Source organism: Ammospiza nelsoni, chromosome 2 (genome assembly GCF_027579445.1).
Source record: "Ammospiza nelsoni isolate bAmmNel1 chromosome 2, bAmmNel1.pri, whole genome shotgun sequence".
NCBI classification, from domain to species: domain Eukaryota; kingdom Metazoa; phylum Chordata; class Aves; order Passeriformes; family Passerellidae; genus Ammospiza; species Ammospiza nelsoni.
The window spans coordinates 16,963,549-16,990,341 of NC_080634.1; the positions used below are offsets into that span (position 1 = coordinate 16,963,549).

Sequence of the window (26,793 nt, forward strand, 5' to 3'; positions counted from 1 at the left end):
CACTAGTCCAGCAAGATCCCTGTTTGTCTTTCATTGTAAAAGTGAGTAATTGCATTTAAATATGCAGTTGAAACATGCAATCACATCTGAATGTTCCTCTTATTAAGTTAGCAAATTAATTTTTGCAAGATACCTAATAGATAAAATAATAATGCTTTTTATAATTTTGAATTCCAGGTCAATTTGAAGCCATAAGAAACATAGATAGACAAAATATACAGAAATGTCCTCATTTTTTGGCATGGTAAAGAAATTACTGGCAAACAGCTGAAAGAACATGGAATCAATTAAAAAAATTGAACTGCTTCATAGCTGCAGTCATTGAATTCTGCTAATGGAATAGAAGTAGCTAATATAAGTTGAGTAATATAAGTAGAAAAGCAGTATCATGTAAATGGTAAAAATTAAGAACAATGAGTCCTAGAAACCCTTTTCCCACCAAACATGCATGGGTTGAAACTGTAATTAGTTAATCTGCCTGTTAGTCTGACTCCAGACAAAGTGTAAACTCAGTTTCAGGCAGAGGTAAGTAACTTTGTACATTTTTAAAAAGCAGTGCTATGAGACTGCTTTCCAATAAAATGTTTCATAGCAATTGATGCAGTGAAAAATGTTTGATATCTACAAAAAGAGCAGAGAGGAGTGACCCATGAAGTGTCTGAGAGGTGTTCTTCAAGTCAAAATGACATTCAGGAGGATTCATAAAGCAGTGGAAATAACAAGTTAACCTGGTACCACAGGAATCCTTCACTGAGAGTTCTGGGATTAACAACCACAATACTACCTTTACACGTGGCAGTTCAATTGTATTTCCAATGAGTTTCTGAATAAAGAGTGTTGGCTTAGACAAGCTCTCAGCAAAATGGAAGACAAAAATTTTTACTGTACCATAGAACTCGCAAAACTGTGGGGAAAAATTGGTTTCTTTTTCTCCTACGTTTAGAAAAACATTTCTGAATGCTTATCTCCAAACTTTCTTCTTTCAGAGAAATGGATTAAATACAGTGAAAGCTATGAGCTAAAGTAACAGAGTACAAACTGTGGCTTGGACTGCAAAGAGTGACTAACAGCTACAGAAACATTTATTACCTAGGGTTGCTTTTGGTCGTTTAACAGTCTCAGAAGTTTTAGGCTCCAAAAGTGGTGGTTTAGGGGCTAGAAAAGAAAAATTCAAGTGTAATCAAACCAATAATGACCAAGTTGAGATGGATGAGTTAGTCAGGATGCCCATGTATCGCATAGCTCCTGTCCTTTTTAGGAAGTTTTCCTTAGAATTTTAGAGAGCATATCTCCCTGCAAACCAACTTATGAAAATGATGTGCACAATTACCAGGTTTCACATGTTGCACTTCTAGGGTAGCAGATGGTTTCGGTTTAGAAGGAATAAGTGGTTTTTCTTTTGGAGCTGAAAGAAAGAGCTCAGTTTGCAATGAAAAATTGTTTAACAAGCATTTCCCACAACAAACAGCACATGTCACATGTTTATATTGAAGACAACTTAGTATGGAATGTCAAAGCCAGCTGATGAAATCAGATTTTGAAGAGTGGAATGGAGATGATACTGAAATGCTGTACGTTGATGAGAAATAAGATTCTGTGAGCCCAAAAGAGAGAAAATTTCCATTTTGAAAGCTTTACATATCAGAGACAATCAGCACATTGGGAGTAAAAGAGACAGAACACTAATAAAATGATGATGGTGTTTTATCATGCAAGAGACAAGTTTTATTTCTCTGAGACAGTAAATCCACCCAGAAGCTTGTTCTCATACACAGGTATGTCAAGAGCAGTCAATATAACAATGATGGAAGAACAAGACTCTCTCACCAGGAAGAAGAATGGTTATGCATGTGAAATGATGGAAGGAATGCATTCACATGGGATGGAGTGCTCAAAACAAACATAGAGTTTTTCACCGGGAGAAAACAACATTACCTAATGTTACCCTTGGCCATTGAAAAGGACGGGAAGTTTTAGGTGTGAAAGATTCCAGAATGGATTCACTTGTCGCTGCTGGAAGAAATGATGACAGTCATAGGAGAGCAAAGAGCTAATGGAAGAAACTCTTCCTTCATGAACAAAAATAATTTTTTTTTAACAAGAAAAACAAATATTTCACTGATGTTTGGACATTTATCACTTTAGTATGCATTAGGGACAAATTCAGAACTGCACAGAGCTTCAGTGACTATAAATCAGCACATCTGTGATGCACAAAAATTCTGGATATTTATTTCCTTTCATTGCAACTGGTCTGGATCTCAACCACTGCCAAGTAAGATTTTAAGTAGAGCTCTTGAACATTTTGAGTTTTGGTCCAATACTTAAGGGAGCTGGTACAGTGTACAATGTAGATATCTAATGAAGAGGACATGTTGAACAATCAATTAGTCACACATTAAAACATATAAAATTTGGAACAGAAACCTGACAACAGATCCAGCTGTGGTTTCAGTCCAAAACCACTGAATGTCTGTAACTGTTAACCAATTTCACGCTGTTAAGGATGCACTAATGTTAATGTTTTTACTGATGCTACAACAATAAAATGCAACCCACAGTTCACATCACAATGTTTTCATCAGAACTGCTCTACAAATTGTTTTCTCAATTTTCTATGTGGCACATTTTTAACATACTGAATCATGCGACTGTGAGTTGCCATATGCATTATTACTGTGAGAAAACACCAAGTTCAACCATTAGCAGCAACACAAATTTGAAATCAGCTCTTAGGGGCTAATCCAAATGTCCACTGAAAATAACAGAAGTATATTAATTTTACTTGAGTTTTAGAGCATGGTTTGAGCTGCTGGATTAAGAACTAGGTAGAGATTATTGTACCTGGTCCAGCTTCTGCTATTTCAGGCTTACTAGGTGCCACGGGACTTGAAAGAAGAGGCTGAATATCACTGAAAACTATAAAAAAAACCAGGTCATGTTAGCTGTGATTATTAATTCTAAACACAGCTTTTTTTGATCATAGAAAAACAACCAAAAATTGTGATATGTTATGGCACACCTAATTTGTACTTCACCATAAGCACACCTTACCTCAGGAATGGAGCAGTATTGGATTAGTGTGTGAGCTGAAGGTAGTGCTTAAAGTGAGAATTAAAACTAAATTGTCAGCCAACCAAAACTAACATTGCTTAGCATCACATGGTCCACACAGCTTAAAGCAAACCAGAAAATACAAAGATAAAAACTTCTAATACCACAATTATAAAGTATACTCAATCCTCCCCCACCCCAAAAACTATAAAAACTAAAAAACACTGCAAGCTTATTTCCAGGAAGAAAAGCACCTGCCTTAGTTCTCTCCAGCACTTTTTCTGTCAATATTTTTAGTGAATTTTAATGTCATATAATCTGTCATACACACATGAAAAACAAGGGTGAAGTTAAAAAAATTGTTCAACAGCAGAAAAATGGTAAGAAAGGAGCTTCCTATGCTGGCAAGACAATATTTAGTATAAAAACATGTGTTTTAACTGAGCATATAACAATTAGGCTTGTAAGAAAACAACAAGTAATTTAAGAATTCTTATTAAGATTTAGTCAGTAGCAGTATTAAACCTAGTTTAGTAGTATTAAACCAGGTTTACTTCATGTAAGGATATCTCACAAATAGCCCTAGAAGCTTTTAGAGAAATGGATGTGAGATCAGAAACGCACCAGGTGAGTTTCTCAGCAGAAAATGCAAGCTGTCATGAAAAAAGGATGTTTTCAATGATCATGACTCACACAGAAGACAGAATGGAAGATGATGAAAATACCTAGGATTAATAACATTTCGGAAATGGCTGTCCAAACACCAAAAGGAGTTTAACTGAAAAGCTGATGCATTACTATTACCCGCGGTTGTTGTTAGCACATGAGGTGTTCTGGAAAATGGAGGCATAGGTTTTTCCAGGTCAGCTGAACTTGTAACTGTGGAAAAATGTAAATATCACTGAGACAGGTGCACATTGATGCAGACACAGCAAGGGGGGCAAAAATCAGAAAAAAGAAAGATTGCTTTACATTGCTTTGTAAGATGATACACCACTATAACAGAGTTTCATATATTTCCAACTTCAAAAGAAAGTAACAAAACTTCAAAGTTTTGAAGATGTCACATGCACCTCATAAACACATCCTGACAGGAACTGCAGTCCCCCTAAAAGCAGATTCATCAACAGGAGTCCATTGATCTGTACCCATATAACATGAAAAAACCTGTATTTTTGACTTCACCTGCACCCACAGAAAGAGACCTATGTACTTTAAATGCATGCAAATATGAATTTGTAGAACCAGGTATTTCTATTGTCAAAGCTTTACTTGTTTCAATAAAACAAAAGTCAGTATTTTGACTAATGGGTTTTAATGTACTACACATCATGTAATTTGTCATTTGTGGTATTTTACCTAATTGACATAATACAAATTAACAAAACTTCTGTGATAGATAGAAGAGACAGACTGAGGCAGAAAATCTAACACAAAACTGTTGAAATATCGACTGCCAGGTTTAGGATAATTTTCCTTTTTATCTCTTGCACATTCCTACCTTTGTAATGAATACAAATATGTTCTTGAATACCTATAACCCCCGCAATAAAAGTTTCAAGGTGCAATAGAAACATAACCTGAAAAAAAGCCTTATGAATAGAGAAAACAGGAAAATAATGTGTATGATATGGCTAACAGAAAATCCCCCATGGTGAAATGCCCCGATCAAGAACTTATCTTTATAACTGATAATGAACCTATCTAGCTATTTGATTTATTGGTCCTAATCTATTCAACAGCTTAAAACCATACCAAAAAATATGAATTCCTGTGGTTTCATTTGTATCAGATCCTATACCACAAAATATCATCATGTAATTATAGAGCCTATCAGACACTGCAACCAAAATTCTGTTTCAGACACCAAGCAATCAGAGCAAACAGCCTGTAACTGTAATATCCTTGATGCAAAACCAAACACTGAGCAATGGAAGAATGATAAATACAATTTACCAGTCTCTGTTTTTGGTATTTCTGCAGATGCAGAAGTTTGGGACAGGAAACTAATATGATTAGAGTCCAGTGAAGCTGGAAAAAGAAAACCAAAACAAAACATTTTTTGGCATCATCTAAACACATACACTGAACAGGTTTCAAAACATGACTAAGAAACTAGGGATTTGGGAAAGGAAAACATCTCAAATGAACATGCCATGGATTTCCTAATGTAAATGTGTGAAAATGCACTGATGATGAAAATTATGAAGAAGCTGCTAGAAGAAAAATGAAGAGACCACATTACAAGAGAAGTGGAACTGCCATAGCCAAAGCTGGAATTAAATGTGGTTTTGCACGTACGGCCCCTTTTATCTGCACACTAAGCTTTACCCAAATCTAGGCCCAAGAGAAGGAGCAGGTTGGCTAAAAGAACAACAATATCTCTTGGGATAATTCCCTTCTCTCATCGCTACCAGAGCTGCAATAAATATTACTGCCACAGACAGCTGGTGTCTCTAACCGTGAAGAAACATCCTATGATTCACTAAATGCTGAAATGAGGTTTTGGTCTTAAAACCCTAACATGGCCTCAAAAGCAGCAGCAGAGCAGAGCATTCCCAGTTCCAAGTGATGGCAATGGAAAGGTGGGTCCTCTTGTGCCAGCCCAGCTGGGTTTGTCTCTTAGGAACGCTGTCGTGTTTGAATGCATCAGAGAAAGCAAGACCCACCACCCAAACACAAAGAAGCAGGGATGGAGCTGAGGGCCAGCTGCAGCCATGTGGTCTCTCTGCAGAATGTCACATGCTTCCTGCAGAAAATGCTCGTGGGCCATGGAAAAAGCGTGGGATCAAACAGGAGAATTGCAGAACTGCTGTGGCCAGTGCTTCGGCAAGCCAAGCTGCACCAACGAGACTCCATCCTGTCCATGGCAGATGACAAAGGATGCCAGGTGGTTTGGGGTGGGAGGTGTGATGGGCAGGGAAAGAGATGGCAGACAATGGGAAAGGAGGCTCTTGCTAGTTACCCATCACAGTTTGTTGAGTTGTCAGGGAGGAAGGAGTGGTGGACTTCGGCCTCGGTCTTCGAGCAGCTAAGATCAAACACAGAAACTGCCTTCAGCTCCTCTCACAGGCTGCTGTCACACAGCTCACATCAAGACAGAGCTACAAAGAAGGGGATGTGGCCCTGCTTGGGCCAGGCTACCATGTCACAGCTTCACTGCCCACGGTGGTGGCACAATGCTGCCTTTCACTGGCACTGGCAGCCAAGGCATGAGAGCAAACCTAGAAATGGTTCCCCAGAACATCTGCAGGTAGAAGGATTTTTAGTAAGGGGCCATAAAGGTCCAGCCACATCACTGTCCCACTCCTTGGGCCAGCAGCACATCTGCACAGGCTCATCACTGCAGAGAAGAGCATGGCCAAAGGAAGCAGTGGAGGAGGGAATTGCTGGCTATTTACCCTTCCTTGTGGTTTCCCGTGGAGCAGACGGGGTCCATTCCAGGTCTGGTCTCTTGGTTGCTATGGTCAGACACAGAAATGATCTTGAGATGTGCACCCAGCCTTGCCCCAGCAGTACAAGCAGCCCCAGCAGTACAACACCCTAAATGTCTGTATTTAGGGCCACACGTGCCCTTTCCTGACAGCACCCTGTGACTCAAACCCGAAATCAAGTGTCTTGTTGTGGTTGCAAGTAACAAAATACTGAGCCTCAGTAGCTAAATGGTTCTACATCAGCAGAAAAATGCCAAATATCCAATTCATCAACCCACTCCTTATGCATCCTTGGAAGATGCAAAATCAGCAGAAAATGTAGACAGAGCATGAGCCAAGACTCATCTTTAAATTCAAAATTCAGGATGACAAGTGCTGGGTAAGTCTCCAATGCAAGCAGCTGCAAATGCTAATTACTAATTTTGCAAGCATGAGAAATAAACTGCACATTGTGTTATCAATATTTAGTCATAACTCCAACCTTTCTTAAAAGTTCAGTAATTTATGGAAGTATTTTCTTACTGTTTTCACTATTAATGTTTTTTGAATATAACAGCATATTTAAGCTCTGATCATTCACATGAAAGGCGTTGCAATTCCCTGTGAAATATAATTCCCCTTCTTCTTTACAGTTACTCTATAAGCCATTGATTAACATGCCTATTCATCAAGCTTGAATTTAGTCCTCATTCAAAAAGATAAAAAAAGTTCTATATGCTAACAAATCCATGTTAGTAAGAAGACACAAAATTATGTTTCTGTCATATTGGAATATTTCATTCTAAAAAGACTTTTCAAAATAACAACTGCATATGGAGTCACACAGGAATTCTGTGACAAATTTATTTTGTCACTGGTGCCTTCAAAACTGACTTTTCAAGTGATGGAAAAAAACATGTTCAAACATCATAACCATGTCATTAGTATGGCAAGTGTTCTAAAGTGCATTAACAAACCACAGATATTGCTCAAAGCAAATGAAAATTATGTCAAATGACATCAAGAAAAAAGAAAAAATTCAAATGTATTTTTACCCTCCACTGTTCCTTGGCTTGCAAGGTAAGGAGAAGAAGATTTCAGCTTTGGTCTCTTAGTAACTAAGATTAAATCAGAAAACTTTGAGAAATAGTGACTAATTTCTTTTTTTAAAGATGAGTCAGTATAGGACTGTGTGATTAAAGTCCATATTACGTTCAGCTTTTTTACATAACTATTTGCATTCATTATAAGGTTATTCCACTTCAAAATCTGGAGGGCTTAGTTGAGTTAGTGTTGTATACAGAGAGTTACTCTTTTAGTGAACTAAGCCTATAGAGATGAAAATGAGGAAGAGCAATTGAGAAACCTAATAATTAAGTATCTCATCATTTACATAAATGATTGATGACCTTGCTGAAATGTTTGGCATTGCCACTATCAGCAAAAGAACTGAAATGTTTGGACTAAATTTTAAAGTACAGCTTTTCTTATTTAAGTATTGTGAAATGATAGAAATTAGGATGGAATCACTGTTTACCCATCACTGTCCTCGTGGTTTTCAGGAAAGGAAAAGATGTGGGCTCCAGAACTGGTCTCGGGAGAGCTAAGGTTAGAGATGGAAACTGTCTTGAGATGTTATCACAGTCTATCAATGCATATGAAGGCATTACTTCAATCACACTCAAATAAGTCAATATTTAAGTTGTGGTTTCTCATGTGTGCCCTTTCTACCAACAAATCCTACATCAGTTCATAGTCCCTTGATATTACCACAAATCCCCAGCACTAGCTAAACACTGATCCTATTGCACAACAGTGGCAGTCATGATGCTACAGAGCTGCTTTTAACTGCAGTAAATGACACATTCCAAAATCCTCTTTCAGGCATCAAATATTTTCCAACTATAAATTGCAAACTAGTCAATCAATATACAGCCAGAACTTTTGTTTGCATCAAAGATACTGCCCACCTTATATTTAATCTGAAAAACTTAACTAGCTCTGATTATTATCACAACTTCACCACACTTAAAAGTAAACTTTGGTCTAAACTAAGATATGCCTGTAAAAAAAAAATAGAGAAACAATAGTTTCTCCATTGAAAAATGCATAAAGGTGAACTTAATAAGGATTTGCATCATGAGTTGGGCACCCTCGTAGAAGAAAACCAACTTGTGCCTTCTTAACCAAAAATCCATAAGAATCTCTAGTAGAACAGCTTGATTAATTTACAAGTTTTCATTCTGAACAGGTATGAAGTACTATGAAGTACTTCAAACAGACAGAATTTCATATAGACACTGGAAGACAAGGATAAGTTACAAGAAGAGTCACATTTACCACACAGTAATTAGTGAACAGATATGGAAATGACAACAGTGAATGCAAAGATCACAATAAAAATCCATTCTCCTGTTTAAGAATGTATTCTTGAAAGGGAAAAAAGTTTCTCATACAAGTATACAACAAATTCCTAACACAAACAGATGATAATCAAACAGTTTATCTCAGAAAATGGATTCAAAGTTTGAACACTATCACGACACTTGCAAGAAAACAGTACAGAAAAAGTAGAAGAGCACAAATCTGATGGACCAACAAAGAGAACATTTCAAACAAGGAGCTCTTGTTCTGAAAATTCTGTTAGACTCCTCCAGTCTTAGCAAATAAAATCTTTCAGAAATGCATCAAAAGTTTGCAGGGTAAATTGACAGGGGAATGGATTGTAAGAGTTTCAGAAATTATCCCTTTTCATCTGACGACATACTTCTCTGTGGCACAGGGCTCCTTATTGTCCTCTCCATCTTAATTTTGTTGGTGAAAAATGGAAATAATAAGAGTTTCACAAATACATTTTCTGAATATCTTCTCCTTGCCTATCAGTGGTTTAAAGAACTGTTTAACATAATTGTTATGATGGCAAATATAAAAGGAAGTACCTACTTGTTAATATACAGGGGGATACTACAGAATATTTACAATTATCTATAGAGATCTGCAGGAGAAGACAAGGTTCAGAGAATACCAGGAGAAAAAAAGGAGAGTTCCTGTGTTCAGCATTAAATTTGTCCTATAGAGGAAGAAAATATGAAAGAAATTGACTGGATCACTTAGGACACATGCGGAAAGCTGACAAACCTTTATCTCCCCAAATAAAGGGTTTTTTCTCCCCAAAAATGTAGCTAGACTATCAAGTCTCAAGCTGTTTAAAAAAGCCCCTAACCCTGAACTTGGGTTTGCAATGCTCACTGTGCTACCTTTAATCTCCCTAAAAGGATTTTTGCCGTAGCTGGAGAGTCCTCCTTAATGAGAAATATACTTGAATATTCTGTGTAACTTCAGGATTTACAACTTGAACAACCATTAAGTAGTTTTAAAACCACAACTGAACACGAACAGTATTTACAGAAGATAAATCCACAAAAAAAATTTCCTGCACATGTCACTCTCTGCCCCCAGCATTGTAATTGATCAGGACAATGTCTTAAATACCAATAATCATGGAAATAGACTTTGGTAATGACAAAGCAATTAGAAAATAAAAAAGAGTATGACTTGAAGCAATACCATAGCTATCTGTATCAAGATACACTGCATATAGTAGAGAAATTAAAGTTTGGTCACAAGCCCTATAGTATCACATGGTAAAGTTTTATGACATTAAATAATACATAACTGGTCAGTAGCAATCATGGCTAACACTACCAATTAGTACTGCAAAAGTGAACTCAATTTGGAAAGATGATAATCCAGTATTTTAAACATCATAGATATTGCCTTAAACAAAAATAGCATCAGATCGAGAATTTTTATCTTGCAGTTGTTCTAATCCCTAAAGGAAAGGAAATCAACATTTCACCAAAAGCACCCTGGGAACCCTTCAAGAACAGTCAGTTTGCAAGAAATGTCAATACCAAACTGAGCTGATGGTATTTCCGTGACTCCAGATGCTTTAGATGGGAATTGAGAAACTGTCTGTGTTTCATTAAGAGCTGCACAGAAAATCTGGATTTTAAGTGCTCAGGAATCTGACTGTTGCTGGGATAGCAAACACACAAGCTGTGTTGCTCAGGATGATGTCACTGCAAGCACAAGCAAGATACTGGACACTTCAAAGTCCTTTCTGTGTTGGAGAAAGGTGTGTCCCAATATGGTGACAAGAAGATCCAGTATCTGACACTTGACAGAACACCTAAGAATCTTCTTCAACACTTTCTGGAGTTTAAATTACACCAACACAAGGAAGAAATTCATACAAGTGGGTGAAAAAGATAAGTCGTTTTGCACCTTGTACCAAAAAATGCTTTCTAGCTGCTCATCAAGAAGTGAAGATACAAAACTGTCCGTTAACAGGCTGGCCATTTGGACTTAGAAGAAAATGTGTTCACAGCAGAAAAAAGGCAGCAACTGGCAATGAGATGAAAATTAAACCCACCTACTTTTTGCTGCAGGGGGGTTTTGGTAACAACTTGAAATTGACTTTGAAGGAAAATGTCATTATTGAATGGAAATTAAATATTTCTTCTTGCAGGGACACTAAACAAAACAGAATCTTGAGCACTGATAAAACTGCATTTGTTCAGTGCTCCATTTCGTAAGGTAAGGTATTGATAAATTAGCTTATTTTATGAATTGAGGAAGTAGAAGGAGCCTGAAGGATAAATGCTGATAAGGAAGAAGATGAAAACTATATAGATTATTACATATTATTAGGTGTAATTAATTTAAGTGTCAATAAAATACTATTAATCTACCAGTTCAATTTTACTGGGATCTGGTATAACAGGTTTCAAGGGTGTTTGGAAGCATCAGATTTACCATGGAAGTGTGTGGTCAAGAGCAATTTGTTGCAAATGTTTTCTTTAATTACACTGTTGTGCCTTTTATTTGCAAAGTTGTACTCAAGCAATACAGCAACACTCTCGACATTGCACATTTTTGTTTCTATTAGTCTCGTGCCTATGCAGTCTCCCTTTCTTGCAGCCAAATGTCTAACTTAATCACTGCTTTAAATATATTCAAATTAAAGCATTTTAGAGTCTATTGTCCACCATTTTGAACTCTCTATGTTCATTGCTATTGTTCCTGCCATTTGTAAGGACTTACTCAACAGTTCCAACTTAGAATGGTTTCATCCAGGGATTTATACAAAATATTACCTTTCACTGTACTCCTCTGCAGCATTGCAACTTAGAAAGAAAACTCTATGTAATAAGACATGCCTATTAACACCAAACACAGCAATACAGACTTGTAAATATACCAGGAATATAAGCCAAAATCAGACAAAAATATTTACTATTTCATGCAAAATTTCCTAAATTAGTCTGGTATTTGAGAGAGCAACCTAATTACAACAGTTATGAAGCTATTTTGAGTAATATTAAACTTAACTAACAATATACAATTTTTTTTGTTAAAATCTCTGGGGCAATTTCTATTTAAAATCACATTTGTCAAGTATTACCAGGTATAGCTGATGGTATTTCTTGGATGCCTGACGTTTCAGGTCTTGAAGAAATGTGCTGATTTTCATCAAAAGCTGAAAGAAAATCTGGAGTTAAAATTAGAACTGGCTTCAGATCCACAGATTTGGCCATCAGCTGTTGGGCAGCTCAAGACAACATTGATGTGAGATCAAGCAAGGTGACAGCAGCTGTAAAGATCAACTGAGAAATGAGGTGTTACATGAACACTGAAGCTGGTGTGAAATGAAGGAGAGTCAATTCCAGTAGCTCATGTGAGGCAATCTTCTTCTCACTGGCCTCTTTTTTAAAGCACTTATTCTTTGAAAGAAAACTGCAGCTGCCAGAAGAAACCTAGAGGCAACATAAGCTAGCAGAGGTCTATTTGTGGATTGCTGCTCAGTCACTGTGGGGAATTATTTTCCAGCTCAGACTGCACAGAAATGGCTGAGTGGAGCAGGGGTGGGGTGTGGGGAGAAAGCCCAGCATCAAGCAGTCTTTGGAGCAACGTGTCTGAATGAAGCTTGGCACTCTCCACAGCTGCTGGAAGGGATGGCAAGCAATGGAAAAGCTAATGGAATTATAAGCTATTTACCCATCACACTCCCTCTGGTTTCCATGGAGGGATGAGAAGTGATCTCCAGGCCTGATCCCTGCGTAGCTAAGATCAAATATGAAAATAATCTTGAAACAGTAAGTGAAATCAGCCTTTAGATAAGGTGATCTTCAGCCCTTAGCAGGTCCAAGGGACATATATTTATTTTATGATTCTTGTGTGCACACTTCTAATTGATATTTGTGGTAGCCTACTACATTTTTGTCTCATGGGGTAATTTCTTTTTTGGATACATAACATCTAATTTTAGGCATTAGCTACGAGGCCAACTGTCTCATCTGATTTTAAAATTCTATCCAATAGCAACAGCTGACAGTAAACCCCTTCTCCTCTACACTTTAGTTTGGATGAGCCAGAAAAATCTTTTAACTAAGGAGTTGCAAATTCCCAATGTGATTTTGATACAGCATGCACAAAATTTTCACACAGGTGGTATCAAGACATTTTCTCACAAATTCATATTTTGGCCAAGAATCAGATTTTCTCTGAAACTGCCACAAAGCTACAAATCCTGCTTTGATAGAAGCAGGATTTTTGAGACAGGCCATCTTCACCAGATAATGGCTTAAAAATATTTTTAGGCTTTTCTGACAATGTATTAATAAAACCCAAAATAAAAAAAAAGAACAAAAGCTAAAACCCAACAACCACCAAACAAAACAAACAACAATAACAACAAAACAAACAAACTAATAAAAACACCAAAAAAAACCCAAAAAACCCCAACAAACCCAGATTCTATCAGCCGCTAAGACCACCATTTCCATTAGAGAAATTATGGAGCCTAGAGCATGAAAGAAACATTTCTGTGAGTGGTATTATATGAAAAAATGAAGAGTGGGTACTCTTAATGAGAAGAACACTCATGATTTACTAGAGTGTAAGGCCAAGTAATAAGTAAGTAGCCCAGTTCTTTAAATCAAGAGAGAAGGTGGTGGTAACTTGGTGAGAACAATACTGAAGGCAACAGCAAAGTCATGCCTCATAAACTGCTAAAAGTTTTCTGTCTACTGAAGATAGAAATGACCTTGGATAGAGAGAGTTCTCAGCTTCAAAAGAAAACAAAGGTCTTGTGTTCATGCAGAGGCAAGATAACTGTCAGCACCACCCACTGAGTATTAGTACAGCTGCATCATGTTTGTGTTCAGTGTGAATTCTGCAACAGATAAAAGCTTTTCTAAATTTATCTGTGAAGGGAAGCTAAAAGAACACTGATCAAACTGTAGCCGAATCAGACCAGAGAAAACACAAATAGTGTATGCATTTTGTGATTAGCTAATCTTCAGACGATGAACTACATCAATGCTCAATTACCCAATTCCATTTGATTGGTCCCCAGAAAGAGAGTGATGTTTGATACACTGATGTAATAAATGTCACTTGTTAAATCATGCTAGAAGGAACAGGAGCAAGGATGAGAACCTCCCAGCAACATTCTACTATTTTTTATTACTATATGCTGGGAAAATCTCATGCTCAAATACAAATGCATAAATTGTGACTAAAAATCTTTATTCTTCATGAATAAATGGAGGGAAATAATAAATTATTAGCAGAAATACCTGTAAAAATAGCTTTTATACCAAAATTGTGTACTGAAGCAGCCTTTTAAATATCAGAGACTACTTCAAAAAGTTGTGAACAGGAAACCAAAGACCAACCAATGAATCTCTTTAAATGTGTCTAGCAGGTAAAGAAAAACTTTCCCACTACAAAGGATAACTGTTATGCTGATATCCCAAAATTCATCAAAGCCTGAGAGTTTCCTCTTAAGTGCTAAATTCTGCCCCACTGACCACATCAGAACCCTTCAGAAATACAATACTAGTCTGAAAGTGGCAGGTGGCATCAAGATCACTTACTTGAGGCTAGAACTACTAATTATACACTGGTGATTACTACAAATAACATGAAGCCATAATGAACAAAGGAAAGATCACTGGAGATAACATTAAAAATAGAGGATATATAAGAGACATCAAAATCGTACCACTCAAATATCAAGAAAAATCAAGGATAGGGCATAAAATAAATGCCATTTACCAGTCTCTCGCTCTGACATTTTTCCAGATGTAGAAGTTTGGGGAGTGGAAGTAACATGAAGAAAGTCATGTGAGGCTGGAAAAAATGGTGGCTTATTATTTAAAAAATACATGAACAATCACACCATGGCATCACCTGCAACCATGGACTCAATGGCTTAGATTTCAAACAATAAAGAACAGAAAAGAGATATATTTTGCAAAACTAGCAGAACTTTAAAAAGAAATATGTTAATATGCAAAGATGTGTAAACCCACAAAAAATATAATGCAAAAAATTAAACAGAATGACACAAGGAATATGGAAAAAATTCCCATGTGGTCAGAAGGAATGCAAGACTGAATAAGTACAAGAACACCGGCCAAGAGGAGTCAAGGAGAAAGTGAATTTATGAGATGAAGATACTGGAAAAAATCCAATTTAAAATTTTGGCAAAAATAAGAGAACATAAAAAGTGATTCAGACAACATCACCAGGCGGGGAAAGAGAAATGAATATCCTTAGCCCAGCCAAATTCATATGCCTTGTTATAATTACAAGTATCTGATTTCTCCACTGTAAAACCAAGACAGCTCAGAAAATAACTTCAAGTAATGCAAAGTAGGGAATGTAAATTCCCTGGAAAAGATCCTGAAGTGCATGAAATATCTCAGTTGATATGAAAGCAAGACTGCTCCAGAAAAAAGTGCCAAGTCACTTTTTACTGTTCATTACATTTTTAACTCGCACTCAGCTTCAGATTTTAGGCACACCAGGCTGCTCATGTAATTCTTTGTTACCCCATGGGCCAAAAATACTGCAAGGACCCAGGACTGGTCTTGCACACCTGCAGTGTGAAAGAAGCTGCTGCCACAAGCATCTCCCCCACTGCTGCTAAGTGCCACAGGCAATGCCTGAACTAAATAGGGTTTGCATGTATGGCCCCATTTACATCTACACTGAAGGTTTATCCCAATTTAGGCCCAAGAAAAGTCACAAGTTGGCTAAAAGCACAAAAATATCTCTTTGGGACACTGCTGCCTTGAATAGTTGTCAGATCTGGAAAAAATATTGTTAGTACCAGAGGCTGCCAGTGTCTTAAACCATGGAGAAACATAAGAATATTCACCAAAAGCTGAAATGAGGGATCAAGTAAAAAAAAAAATAACACAGCCTCAAAAGCAGCAGCAGGGCAGAGCATTCCCAGTTCCAGGTGATGGCAACAGAAAGGCATGGGCAGAAAAAAACCAGCAGCCTTGAGTGTCAGTGGTGAGGGAACCAAGAGGCACAGCCTTGCCCAAGGAAGGCCTGGAGGGTGGCTGAGCTGCTGTGCTGTGTTCTTGTGCACTGTGTTTGAATGCATCAGAGAAAGCAAGACCCACCACCCAAACACAAAGAAGCAGGGATGGAGCTGAGGGCCAGCTGCAGCCATGTGGTCTCTCTGCAGAATGTCACATGCTTCCTGCAGAAAATGCTCGTGGGCCATGGAAAAAGCGTGGGATCAAACAGGAGAATTGCAGAACTGCTGTGGCCAGTGCTTCGGCAAGCCAAGCTGCACCAACGAGACTCCATCCTGTCCATGGCAGATGACAAAGGATGCCAGGTGGTTTGGGGTGGGAGGTGTGATGGGCAGGGAAAGAGATGGCAGACAATGGGAAAGGAGGCTCTTGCTAGTTACCCATCACAGTTTGTTGAGTTGTCAGGGAGGAAGGAGTGGTGGACTTCGGCCTCGGTCTTCGAGCAGCTAAGATCAAACACAGAAACTGCCTTCAGCTCCTCTCACAGGCTGCTGTCACACAGCTCACATCAAGACAGAGCTACAAAGAAGGGGATGTGGCCCTGCTTGGGCCAGGCTACCATGTCACAGCTTCACTGCCCACGGTGGTGGCACAATGCTGCCTTTCACTGGCACTGGCAGCCAAGGCATGAGAGCAAACCTAGAAATGGTTCCCCAGAACATCTGCAGGTAGAAGGATTTTTAGTAAGGGGCCATAAAGGTCCAGCCACATCACTGTCCCACTCCTTGGGCCAGCAGCACATCTGCACAGGCTCATCACTGCAGAGAAGAGCATGGCCAAAGGAAGCAGTGGAGGAGGGAATTGCTGGCTATTTACCCTTCCTTGTGGTTTCCCGTGGAGCAGATGGGGTCCATTCCAGGTCTGGTCTCTTGGTTGCTATGGTCAGACACAGAAATGATCTTGAGATGTGCACCCAGCCTTGCCCCAGCAGTACAAGCAGCCCCAGCAGTACAACACCCTAAATGTCTGTATTTAGGGCCACACGTGCCCTTTCCTGACAGCACCCTGTGACTCAAACCCGAAATCAAGTGTCTTGTTGTGGTTGCAACCAACACAATACTCCCTGAGCCTCAGTGGCTAAATGGTTCTACATCAGCAGAAAAATGCCAAATATCCAATTCACCAAACCACTCTTGACATTTCCTCTACAGATTCTAACAGTTCTTGCAGAGGTAACATGGCAAGAATCGTACCTATGTATTTAGAGTTCAAGATCTGATTTCAGGTTTCCCTACAATCAACGAAATCCTTAATTCTATGGGTCAGAAATTATTTTCCCAGCACTAATAAAACACAGTGTAGAGAATTTATCTCTCTCTATATAAATGCTTGTGGGTCAGAAATTATTTTCCCTGGCACTAATAAAATACAGTGTAGAGAACTTATCTCTCTATATATAAATGCTTGTGGGTCAGAAATTATTTTCCCTGGCACTAATAAAATACAGTGTAGAGCATTTATCTCTCTGTGTATAAATGCTTGACAGCAAGTGAAAAAAGGAATATTTTCCATAGAATTCTAGCACATCTTACAACTTACAATTGTACAACTCAACATCTCTTTGTACACTGAAGAACAAGTCCCTCTACTCAAGTCATCTCTTCATACCCTGTTACCCTAATTTTGCACAGGGAGAATGCACAACCTAACACATAAACTAGTGCCAAATCTGGACTATGTGTACTCACTACTACTGTGCACATTTGCCCATTGCTTTGGGCTTGGTTTCAGGTTTAAGGCAGGCAAGACTTGTGACAGTTTACAAACATGCCCTTGGATGCAGCTGGCAGCAATAAGGAAATAGTCTGAATGATTCCTATGGGATATGTTGATATTCCCAGTCTTTGGAAATGGAAATCCTTTTGTTCAGTTTTCGATCCTTTCCCAGCAAAACAAAATGACTCACTAACAAAAGTGTTTGCACCTGCTTAAGAATTGTAGATAAATCTTTTTTCTGCCTGTGGAGGAGCATTTCCAATGTGCAAAAGGAGCAAATTGGACATGTTAACATTTATTTAATCATTCCTAACAATGATGGGGCCTAAACACATATATAAATATATCTATCTATACAAACAATCCTTCACAAGAAAATCCGGACAAGCTAATTGTTTACCAACATTAAAAAAAAAAAAAATCATCTTATCATTGCAATATTTCCTTCCAAATGTCTCAAACCTTGCAGCAAATAGTTTCTGTCTTACTGCTTTATACAGAGCAAGTTAGAATAAACCCTTCATTTAGCAAAGCATAGCTGTGTCTTTTGAGAGGCTGCCTAGATGTGAGGAGAACTACAGAGAAGACAGATATCATTACCAGCTGAGATTGGTGGCATTTCTGGCATGCCAGATGTTGTGACTCCTGAAGAAAGAGGTTCCCTTTCACCTAAATCTGGAAAGATAATCTTGTGTTAAAAGGTTTAATTGCCTCAGAGCTACCTGAATAACTCAGGACTTGGCCAACAGGTGTGGTTTTGTTAAAATGGAAGCACAGGGATGATTGCTGGCAAGTCAGTTGGGCATTACTCTGTCTCATGGACTGCTAGGCTGGTGTGGAATCAATGTGGAAACCATGTTATTCATACTGATGAGAATTCTTATTACCTAATAATCTTGGCATATAATACATGGTAGATATTAATAAAACACCTTTGGATCCAGAAAGTAGCTAGGGGGTTTGCCTTTTAATGGAAACAGTACACAGAAATATGTGTAAGCTTTTTATTCCCTCTCAAACTAAGTTCTCTCAGCACAGGAAAAAACCCCCAAAACTAAGGCAGCTCTGCATCTGGGAATCTTAACAATGGGAAAACCAAACACAACCAACTAAAGGGAACTCTCATCTCTGCCTCTAATCCTTCATCCACAAAGATGAATAGTAAGTACAGATGAGAATCTAGTTACAACAGCAATAAATGTATAAATTACTGTGATGATGACAACTAAAGCAATGCAAAACTTCCAAAAATAGTAGCAAGGATAAAAGAAAAAAGAAAACAAAATTTTGAAACTATATTGAAGTAAACTTTTGAATTTTACCCCATGCCATTCTAATGGCTGAACCTCTGTAGTAATTACAGGCATGGGTATTTCCAAATCAGTAATATCACTAGCTGCTGTTAAAAAAAAAAAAAAAAAAAACACAATAAAACAACCTGAGAAATAATTTAATATAAGTAAATTAAAAAGGAACATCGGTGGAGAGAAACTTTACTTTCCACTACTCGGCAAAGCATTTATTATTTTTTTGCTTATTTATTTAAAAATTAACCTCCTTTTCCATTTCAAATACCATCACTAATTACTTAGCTGAAGATGTTAACTTGGGCATCCTCACCTCCCTAAGGCTACAGGAAAAATAATCTACTCCCAAAGCTATAACTCAAAGTATAGCTTAGTTGGAAAGGTCTGGCCTTAGTTATGTTGATTTACTTATTTTAAGACAATACATAGGAAAAAAATCTCAGCAAACTGTTTGCAAAAAATTGACAGGATAAAAGAAATGAAAATATCACAAAAAAGCATGGTATTATACCTGGAACAGGCTTAAGCCTTGCAAAATTTAAATCCTTTCCTGACATAGCTCTTTGATCAATACTGTATTATTCTACAAGCTACTTGCAGACTTCCTTTAAACTTGTGCTCTGCCTGATCACAGGAATGAGAATGGTGACACAGGAGTGGAAAAAATAAGATGTAGGGCTACACCCACGGCAAGGGGTATGCAATGTCTGTCTGAAATCACCAACATGGAAGCAGCAAAGAACTTTTCATCACCAACCAATCAAAAGGGTATAAAAGGCTTTTGAAAGAATATTATTATAATTTACCAGTGTCTGGTATTTCTGAAGCTGTAAAAGTCTGGGGAGTAGAAATAACATGAAGAAAGTCATGTGAAGCTGGAAAATAAAAGCAAAAATAATGCTGTATTGTTTTGAAGTGATAAAAAACCTTCTGCAACATCATATTCCTTCATAAGCTGACAAAACTTTTGGGTAATACTTAACATATTATGTTGCACAGAAAGACAGAGTCTGAAATGTACAATAACTGATTAAGTTTTTGACTTGGAAATTATTTCCAAAAACACGCATTAATGCATAATGCATTTTTTGACCAAATTTTTATCAGACTCACATAAAAAGGTGACATACAGATTTAAAAAGTGAAAATACAAGGCTATTCAAAATAGGAGAACATATTAATAAAAAGTAGCAAACTGTGACTGCATGGAATTTTTTTCTAGGATCAGGAAGAACAATATCCTGGTGCTAAAACTGGAGAAGGAAAAAGGATGACAAAACAGGAGCTGGACCAAATGAAACATAGAAACTGCCTTTTGTCAGATATGTGAACAGCTAACTATTGTAACCAATCTCCCCCTCAGTAAGGGATTTTCTTCAATGTTAATTTCTTCCAAAAACATATGCATCAGGCATTATACTATTGGCATGCTAATGAAATGAAATCTTTCCAACTGGCTCTCATCTTATTATTCTTTTTCATTATTTTGGAAAACTGTCAGTTGCCCCAGGCAAATAACATCTATAAAATAATAGAAACACATAACAGAAATTTCGTAAGGGCCAACTAGAAAGCATCTGAATCTTCAGTGATATGTTTTTATAGTGCCACTTCAGAAATCTGGGCAGAATTATATCTCTGTTTATACAGAAAGGCTAAGAGATGAGTGATCATTTCAAAATATGTTGGAACTTCTTCAATTCTCATTAATCTCTTAGAACTCAGAATCCTTCAGCAAATCAGGATATTCTATTTATGAAACTCAGGTGTGGACAGTCCTATTTAAATTTTATATTTACAGTAAGTCCAATTTACATTTAAAACTAAGAATTGCATGCTGTTGCCAAACATGGAAAAGCCCCTGAACTACTAGCTTAGTATTTCACATGGAATGTCATAAAGAGACCTAATACTTGATGCAGCGCTTTCATACCCACAGTTATTCTTCATTTATGTTAAACTGAACAAACTATTCCATGAGGGGCACCGTCTCCTCCAAAAATTCCCAACTGTCAGGAGGATTAACCTCATGAGAACCATTACCGGGTCGAGTTGGTTGCACTTCCATGGTACTGGATGACTTGGATCCTGAAGAAACAGTCTCTTTTTCCTCAAAAGCTGAAAAAAGAATCTAAGCTTAAAATGCTGAGAGAGCTGTGATTTGATGGATTAGCATCAAACACTGAGCAAAGGCTGTGCATTTCCAGATGGTGCCAACGCTAAGCTGAGCAAGACAGCAGATGGCCTCAAGTGAGATGTGAGACAATGGCTGCGACAAGGGGAGGGGATGGCTGGAAAATACAGGCTTCTGGCCTTGGAATGCAAGTGCCACATGCTTGAAAGAAGTCTTACCAGCAAGGAATTCTCTCTTATTAAATTTTCTGGGTAAGGGCTGCAGCTATACCGAAAGAGTAAGATGATGATGAGATATGACCACACTGTGTTTGGGCAGTTTTTAAGCTGACAACAGATACATTCTTCTGGTGGTTACACAGACACAAGAATGGTGAATAAGCAGCTCTCTATGAATGTTGGTAGCCAAGATTAAAATTTGCAGATCTATATGATGCCACGATAATGGAAAAAAATCACAGAACTAATCTGCTAATTACCCATTTCCATCTCTTTTTTTCCTGCAGAAGGTAGAGATATGGATTTCAAGTCTGGACTCTGAGTAGCTAAGAGCAAACATGAAACAAAATTTTATTATTCCAAGACAGACTCTTTTGGCAAGTGATACAAAATCTAATTTCAACTGTAGCTAACAAGGATTTTTCTGTTTGAATGTCTCTTTGCTACATTAATTTCTACCCCATTCATATTTAGCATACCCTACCTCATCAAACTGAATCCTTATTACATGAGAGGATTTTACTCACAGCAAGGCAGCTACAACACAACATTTGATATTCACACCACTTGCAGGTCTCTAGTCACTACTGCATCATGTATAACTATTTTTAAAGAAGTTGTAATGGCAAAAGATAAGAGAAGAGTAGTACAATCAAATAAGTGAAATAATTGTTGAAGTTAGTAACAACACCTACTAGCTGTTATCTGTGATGAGGATTATTACAAAGATCTGGTTTCCTCACTTTGAAGTGTGGATAACCTGAAGTGCGCTTTAATGAAAATGGAGTCAAGATGGAATTGGGCACTCTTACTCTAAAGCCATCCTGAACAAGCTTCCACCATGTGCAGGTTTTGCACTGCTGTGCTGCTACTGATCCTACTTAACTGTGTGAACTGGTCAGTAAGTACTTTTCTTTCTGTTAAAACCCCCATTCAAATAATTAGGTGCAGTGTTCATTTCCAGTATGGGAAATATGAATATCCATGCCAAAAAGTGAACAGCTTTTTTGTCACACATTGGATCTGCTTTTCCATTTACCTTCAATCTACCTTATCACATTAACAATTTGGATCCTGGGTTACTATCCTGATATAGCTGAACTCAGCAGTTCAACTGGATGATCACTGCAGGTCCCTTTCAAATGAAACCATTCTATTCTATATGTCTAGAGAAGAAAACACTGCCAACAAAAGCCATATGATTCACAGCTTTTGGCAAAAGCTTCCATTGATCCATGCACACCCAGCAAGAGCTATAAGAGATCTTCCAAAGGCATCAGAACATTGAAGGCATGTTCACAAAGCTATCTTTTCAGAAACATTTGAATCCAAAAAGATACTGACCACACAGGAAGTTTACAAAACAAAGGAGAGATCTCCCTCTAGCACAATCCAGATAGAAAAATAAACAAAATATTCTTCAGGGGAGCTAGGGCAGAATACAGGTCACACACAGTTGAACTTCATAAACTAAATTTTGCTTGCTTTGCTGGTTTTATGACAGCAGGTGATCAAAGCATGCAGAGGCACAGTGCAGAGAAATCTCCTCTGTATAACCATGCCCTGACTCTCACAGAACATCTTTCACTTCAGCAGTGATTTCATGGAGAGCACAGATGCTCCCTTCGACCCACTGGCTTGGCCTAACCTCTCATAATGAAATCCCACTTTTGCCAAGTGGAACTATTCAAAGGGAATGGAGGACACGAGAACAAAATCATAATAAATACTTGAATGAAACACTTCTTTTTTCCTCAAATGTTGCTATTATTCCACCTTTTCCACTGAGACAAACATAGGATTAGATTGTTCTTTTTTTTATAGAAAGAAAAAATATTTTACATCCCTAATAATTTTCAGTTTTCCAACTACATTTATAGCAAATAGGTTCTTAAATCACTGTGTTTCTCTTTTTCCAGTGCTGCTTCTAATTGGATTTAACCAAATGTCTCTCCCCATCCCCTCAAAGATATCTGGAAAATTGTTGTCAAAAGAATCTAACCAATTAAGAACAGATTATGAAGATAATTTTCATGTTCTTGAGAATCTGCTTCAAATATGCATTTCAAGAACTAAGAGGCATTCCTGGAAATTATTTTAAAATTTTGCTGACTAGATTATGCCGTCCTAATAAGCCAGCACTATTCTATAATAACTTCTTGACTAATGCTTAATGACATAGAAATGAATCTGATTCAAGGGCCCTCCAGGTAACAAGTGTAATAGCTGTTAATACTGAAAGCAGCAACAAGCAATAGTTTTGGTAGAACGAGCTAATTTAACACAAACACAGAGAAAATACGGGCCTGTTATGAAATCAGAGGTCTTGAGCAAGGGAGACACAGGGTACAACGTAGAGGAGTGGAGGCAGGAGATGGTGAGAGGTGGGACTGAGGTTGGCACTGGACACCCCCTGCCACAAACAGCTCAACAACATCACTTATAAAAACTGCACACTTGGAACTGGACAAAAATTAGTTCAGGGTAACAACAAGGACAAGAAATAATATCAACCATGCACAAATGGTCCCCTATGCGGTGAGCTCACATCTGAGAGATCTCCCAGCAGAAGAAAGTAAGGAAGAAGGGAAGAGGAACAAAGCATCCACACAAACATCATGTTCTTCCCAGCACAGGACTCCAGATGCTCATAACTTGCTGAAATATCCCCACTCATCACCAACACAAGCATCAAAGCTCCGGGTTTAGGGTCCAATTACGTAACAAAGGGGTGTACATAGCACGCAAAAAAGGGCACAATATAAGTCACTTGTGCGTTACTGTTCTAATTACATTGCTTCTCTTATTGGAGCAAGCTTTGTGAAGATATTATTTCAGAAAAGTTTACTCATATTTACAAAGAAAGTAATTACCAAGTTCTGTCAATGGACTTTTTGGAGCATCAGGGATTCTGGATCCGGAAGGAGGTAGCTGTATTTCATTAGAAGCTACGATAAGAAAAATAACCAAAAGGTCTCTTGATTAAGAATAATACAAGGCACAACACGGATTTATGTTTGTCTTCTGGACCACTCACTCCTGAAAAAAAAGATAATTAATAAAGAAAAGAAAAAGTGGTTCCAACCTAGAAAAAAACCACATAAATTGCCACTTAAAAAGGTATGTGGAATATGAAGGAAGCCCTTTTTTCCCTACTTGTTAAACAAATATCTATCAGTCATGGGAATCTGACAATGAACATCTGTAAGTAACTACAAGCACCTAGTTTAAAATTAATCAATGATCCATCTTGATTAGTTTTCATATTTTAATCTTTGAAACATAGCATAACCAAGGAAAATTGAGTATGGTTAAAAAAGGGCAATTAGAAATTAAAATGAAATTAGATTGACTGCTGGTTTTGCTTCAGTAAATTCTGGAAATCTGCTGTCAAATTTAAATGAAAAAAGAAAAAAGTGCAAGTAAGACACAAATGTGAATCCATAGGATTGTGTAAAATGCATTTATTGAGAAGCATTAGCAGTCCTCTTCATGGGAAGATTTGCATTTCGGTCCTGCAAGCATTCCTGGTCATTTCCTTTAGCATACAGCCTCCTGAATGGAGGTTAGCTGTGCTTTAGGAAAATCTAAGTGAAGTTTTTTTAAAGAATAGAATTAAACACAACCTCAAGTTCAGATTTGTCCTCGTAATTTTGCATGGCTCAGGGAAGAAAATACATGCAATAAAATCAACATTAGAGAATTCAGAATTCTGAATAACTGAACTTAATAAGTGTTACACCAAATCACAAAACTAACCATACAACATTGAGATTAAAAAATTTAAAAATCAGTAGAGCTTCTCCTTCCTTCAAGACAAATACAGTTATATCCCATCACGTGCTATATAAAATTGTTCTTACTCATTCTGTTGGTGTTACTTAAAGAATCTGTAATCAGAAGAAAATCAAGGAGGTAATTATTTAAATTCTATCACTGAGGTCAATTCTACAGATGGACATTTTATGTTATGTCAAACATGCAGATCACATAGACAGAAAGCAGTAATTTTGAAAATCAAATTGAATCACGCAGTGAAATCCGTGAAAGCCACAGTGCAGCCAGAGCTAGGTGCATCCTGCTTTACAATTCATTCCACTATTAGTCACTGAAACCACAAAAGAAACCAGAATATTTTAATCAGGACTTTCTTTGGAGCCAAAACAAAGAGGATGCAGCAAGAAGTAGAAAAATTCTGCTGAAAATAAAAAAGTATTTAATGTAGAAAGAATGTAAAAAGAAGAAAAATTAGTTACCCGGGATCTTTTGAGTTTGCACCAATTTGGGTTTAGGCGTTGATCTAAAGTCTTCAGGTCCATGTGTTTTCTCAGGCTGAGCTAGAAGAAAGAACCTTAATGTAATTTAAAATCCCCTTGAACTTCTCTTGATTTACTACCCAAAGCCTGATGTTTTTCTTATCACCATTTCATGTCACATCATTAGAATGATTTCTACAGCAGCTCAACTCCATCATGATTTATATTTACTTTTGTATCCAGATGTGAAATCTATATGATGCTTTGGATTTATTTTGCTGCAGTTTTATATTAACAAAAGAAAATAAAAGTCACGAACAGCAAAGTTAAGGTCAGAAACTCACACTGTACTTTTGTTACAGCCTCTTAAATTCATTACAATAGATTGTAAACAAGATCCATTACATCATAAAGCAATTTACACAAAATATTTACAAATATATTCCCTGTTATTCAGAATGGTTTTTAATCCTTTTAATATAAAAATTTTCAGGAATGTAATAAATACTCACCTGTAATATCTCAGAATTATTACTAATCTCAGAAAATTACTAATTTTCTAGTAATTATAGAATTTGTTATAGAATAGGTTTTGATTTCCATTCATTCTTATAATTGCACATTTTTAGAATAATACATAGGCAGTTTATTAAACAGCAATTAAATATACCTAAACTGAATTGCTGGCCATATTTTAATGTACTACTGCACAACTATACTCTGCATGCTGTTTCACATAACAATTAATGCCAATAGTAATTCAGTCAAGGTCACTTCTTTCCTCTGCATCTTGCTGGAGATCCCAGAGGTGTTTAATGAGTCATGCAGTACCCAGAATTGGTCATCTAAGACTGTAAAATGACATGAATATAGAACACAGAATGGTAAGGGCTCAGCCTTGAATGCTGCAAGCACATTAATGCCCTCCACAGAGCAAATTGCACAGCATTTAGTGCATGTAGCTACTTGGAAGAGATCTTTAATATTGATGTTTGGCATTAATATTGCACTAAGTTTTAGTATTAATTTAATAAAAGATCGTTTTCTTTTTGAGACACATTAGAAGAAATTTTGGTTTTTCCACAATCTATTTAACACACTTCAAGCCAGAGCTGGTCATGGAGGTTTATAAGCTTCTTACTTCATTTAGTGAAAAAAAAAAGTGCTGTTTCCCACATTCTAAAGAGTGGTGTTCAGATGCTATCACAGTTACAATTACACTGTTTTCTAGTTTGGAGAATGTGTCAAACAGTCTGGAGCCTTTACAGATGCTGCTTTGTTATGGCTCAACTCA

General features: G+C 37.3%; 1 protein-coding gene across 29 annotated transcripts in view; it reads right to left on the reverse strand.

Moving 5' to 3' along the window:
- The window catches only part of ABI3BP (ABI family member 3 binding protein), a 135,662-nt gene that overhangs the window by 56,075 nt on the left and 52,794 nt on the right, over positions 1 to 26,793 (reverse strand). For 8 of the 29 annotated variants that reach the window (XM_059467084.1, XM_059467073.1, XM_059467088.1 and 5 more), the window contains exons 11-30: positions 25,500 to 25,580; positions 24,117 to 24,191; positions 21,504 to 21,569; positions 20,935 to 21,009; positions 19,698 to 19,766; positions 18,185 to 18,259; positions 16,685 to 16,744; positions 16,249 to 16,314; positions 14,592 to 14,666; positions 12,528 to 12,593; positions 11,935 to 12,021; positions 8,005 to 8,070; positions 6,456 to 6,515; positions 6,020 to 6,085; positions 5,011 to 5,085; positions 3,853 to 3,933; positions 2,845 to 2,919; positions 1,936 to 2,013; positions 1,331 to 1,405; positions 1,090 to 1,155 (exon numbers count right to left, since the gene is read on the reverse strand). In XM_059467084.1, coding sequence (XP_059323067.1) covers positions 1,090 to 1,155; positions 1,331 to 1,405; positions 1,936 to 2,013; positions 2,845 to 2,919; positions 3,853 to 3,933; positions 5,011 to 5,085; positions 6,020 to 6,085; positions 6,456 to 6,515; positions 8,005 to 8,070; positions 11,935 to 12,021; positions 12,528 to 12,593; positions 14,592 to 14,666; positions 16,249 to 16,314; positions 16,685 to 16,744; positions 18,185 to 18,259; positions 19,698 to 19,766; positions 20,935 to 21,009; positions 21,504 to 21,569; positions 24,117 to 24,191; positions 25,500 to 25,580 — 1,437 coding nt within the window. The remainder of the gene's footprint in view (positions 1 to 1,089; positions 1,156 to 1,330; positions 1,406 to 1,935; positions 2,014 to 2,844; positions 2,920 to 3,852; positions 3,934 to 5,010; positions 5,086 to 6,019; positions 6,086 to 6,455; positions 6,516 to 8,004; positions 8,071 to 11,934; positions 12,022 to 12,527; positions 12,594 to 14,591; positions 14,667 to 16,248; positions 16,315 to 16,684; positions 16,745 to 18,184; positions 18,260 to 19,697; positions 19,767 to 20,934; positions 21,010 to 21,503; positions 21,570 to 24,116; positions 24,192 to 25,499; positions 25,581 to 26,793) is intronic. The other 21 variants (XM_059467078.1, XM_059467069.1, XM_059467074.1 and 18 more) reach the window with 18 other exon arrangements.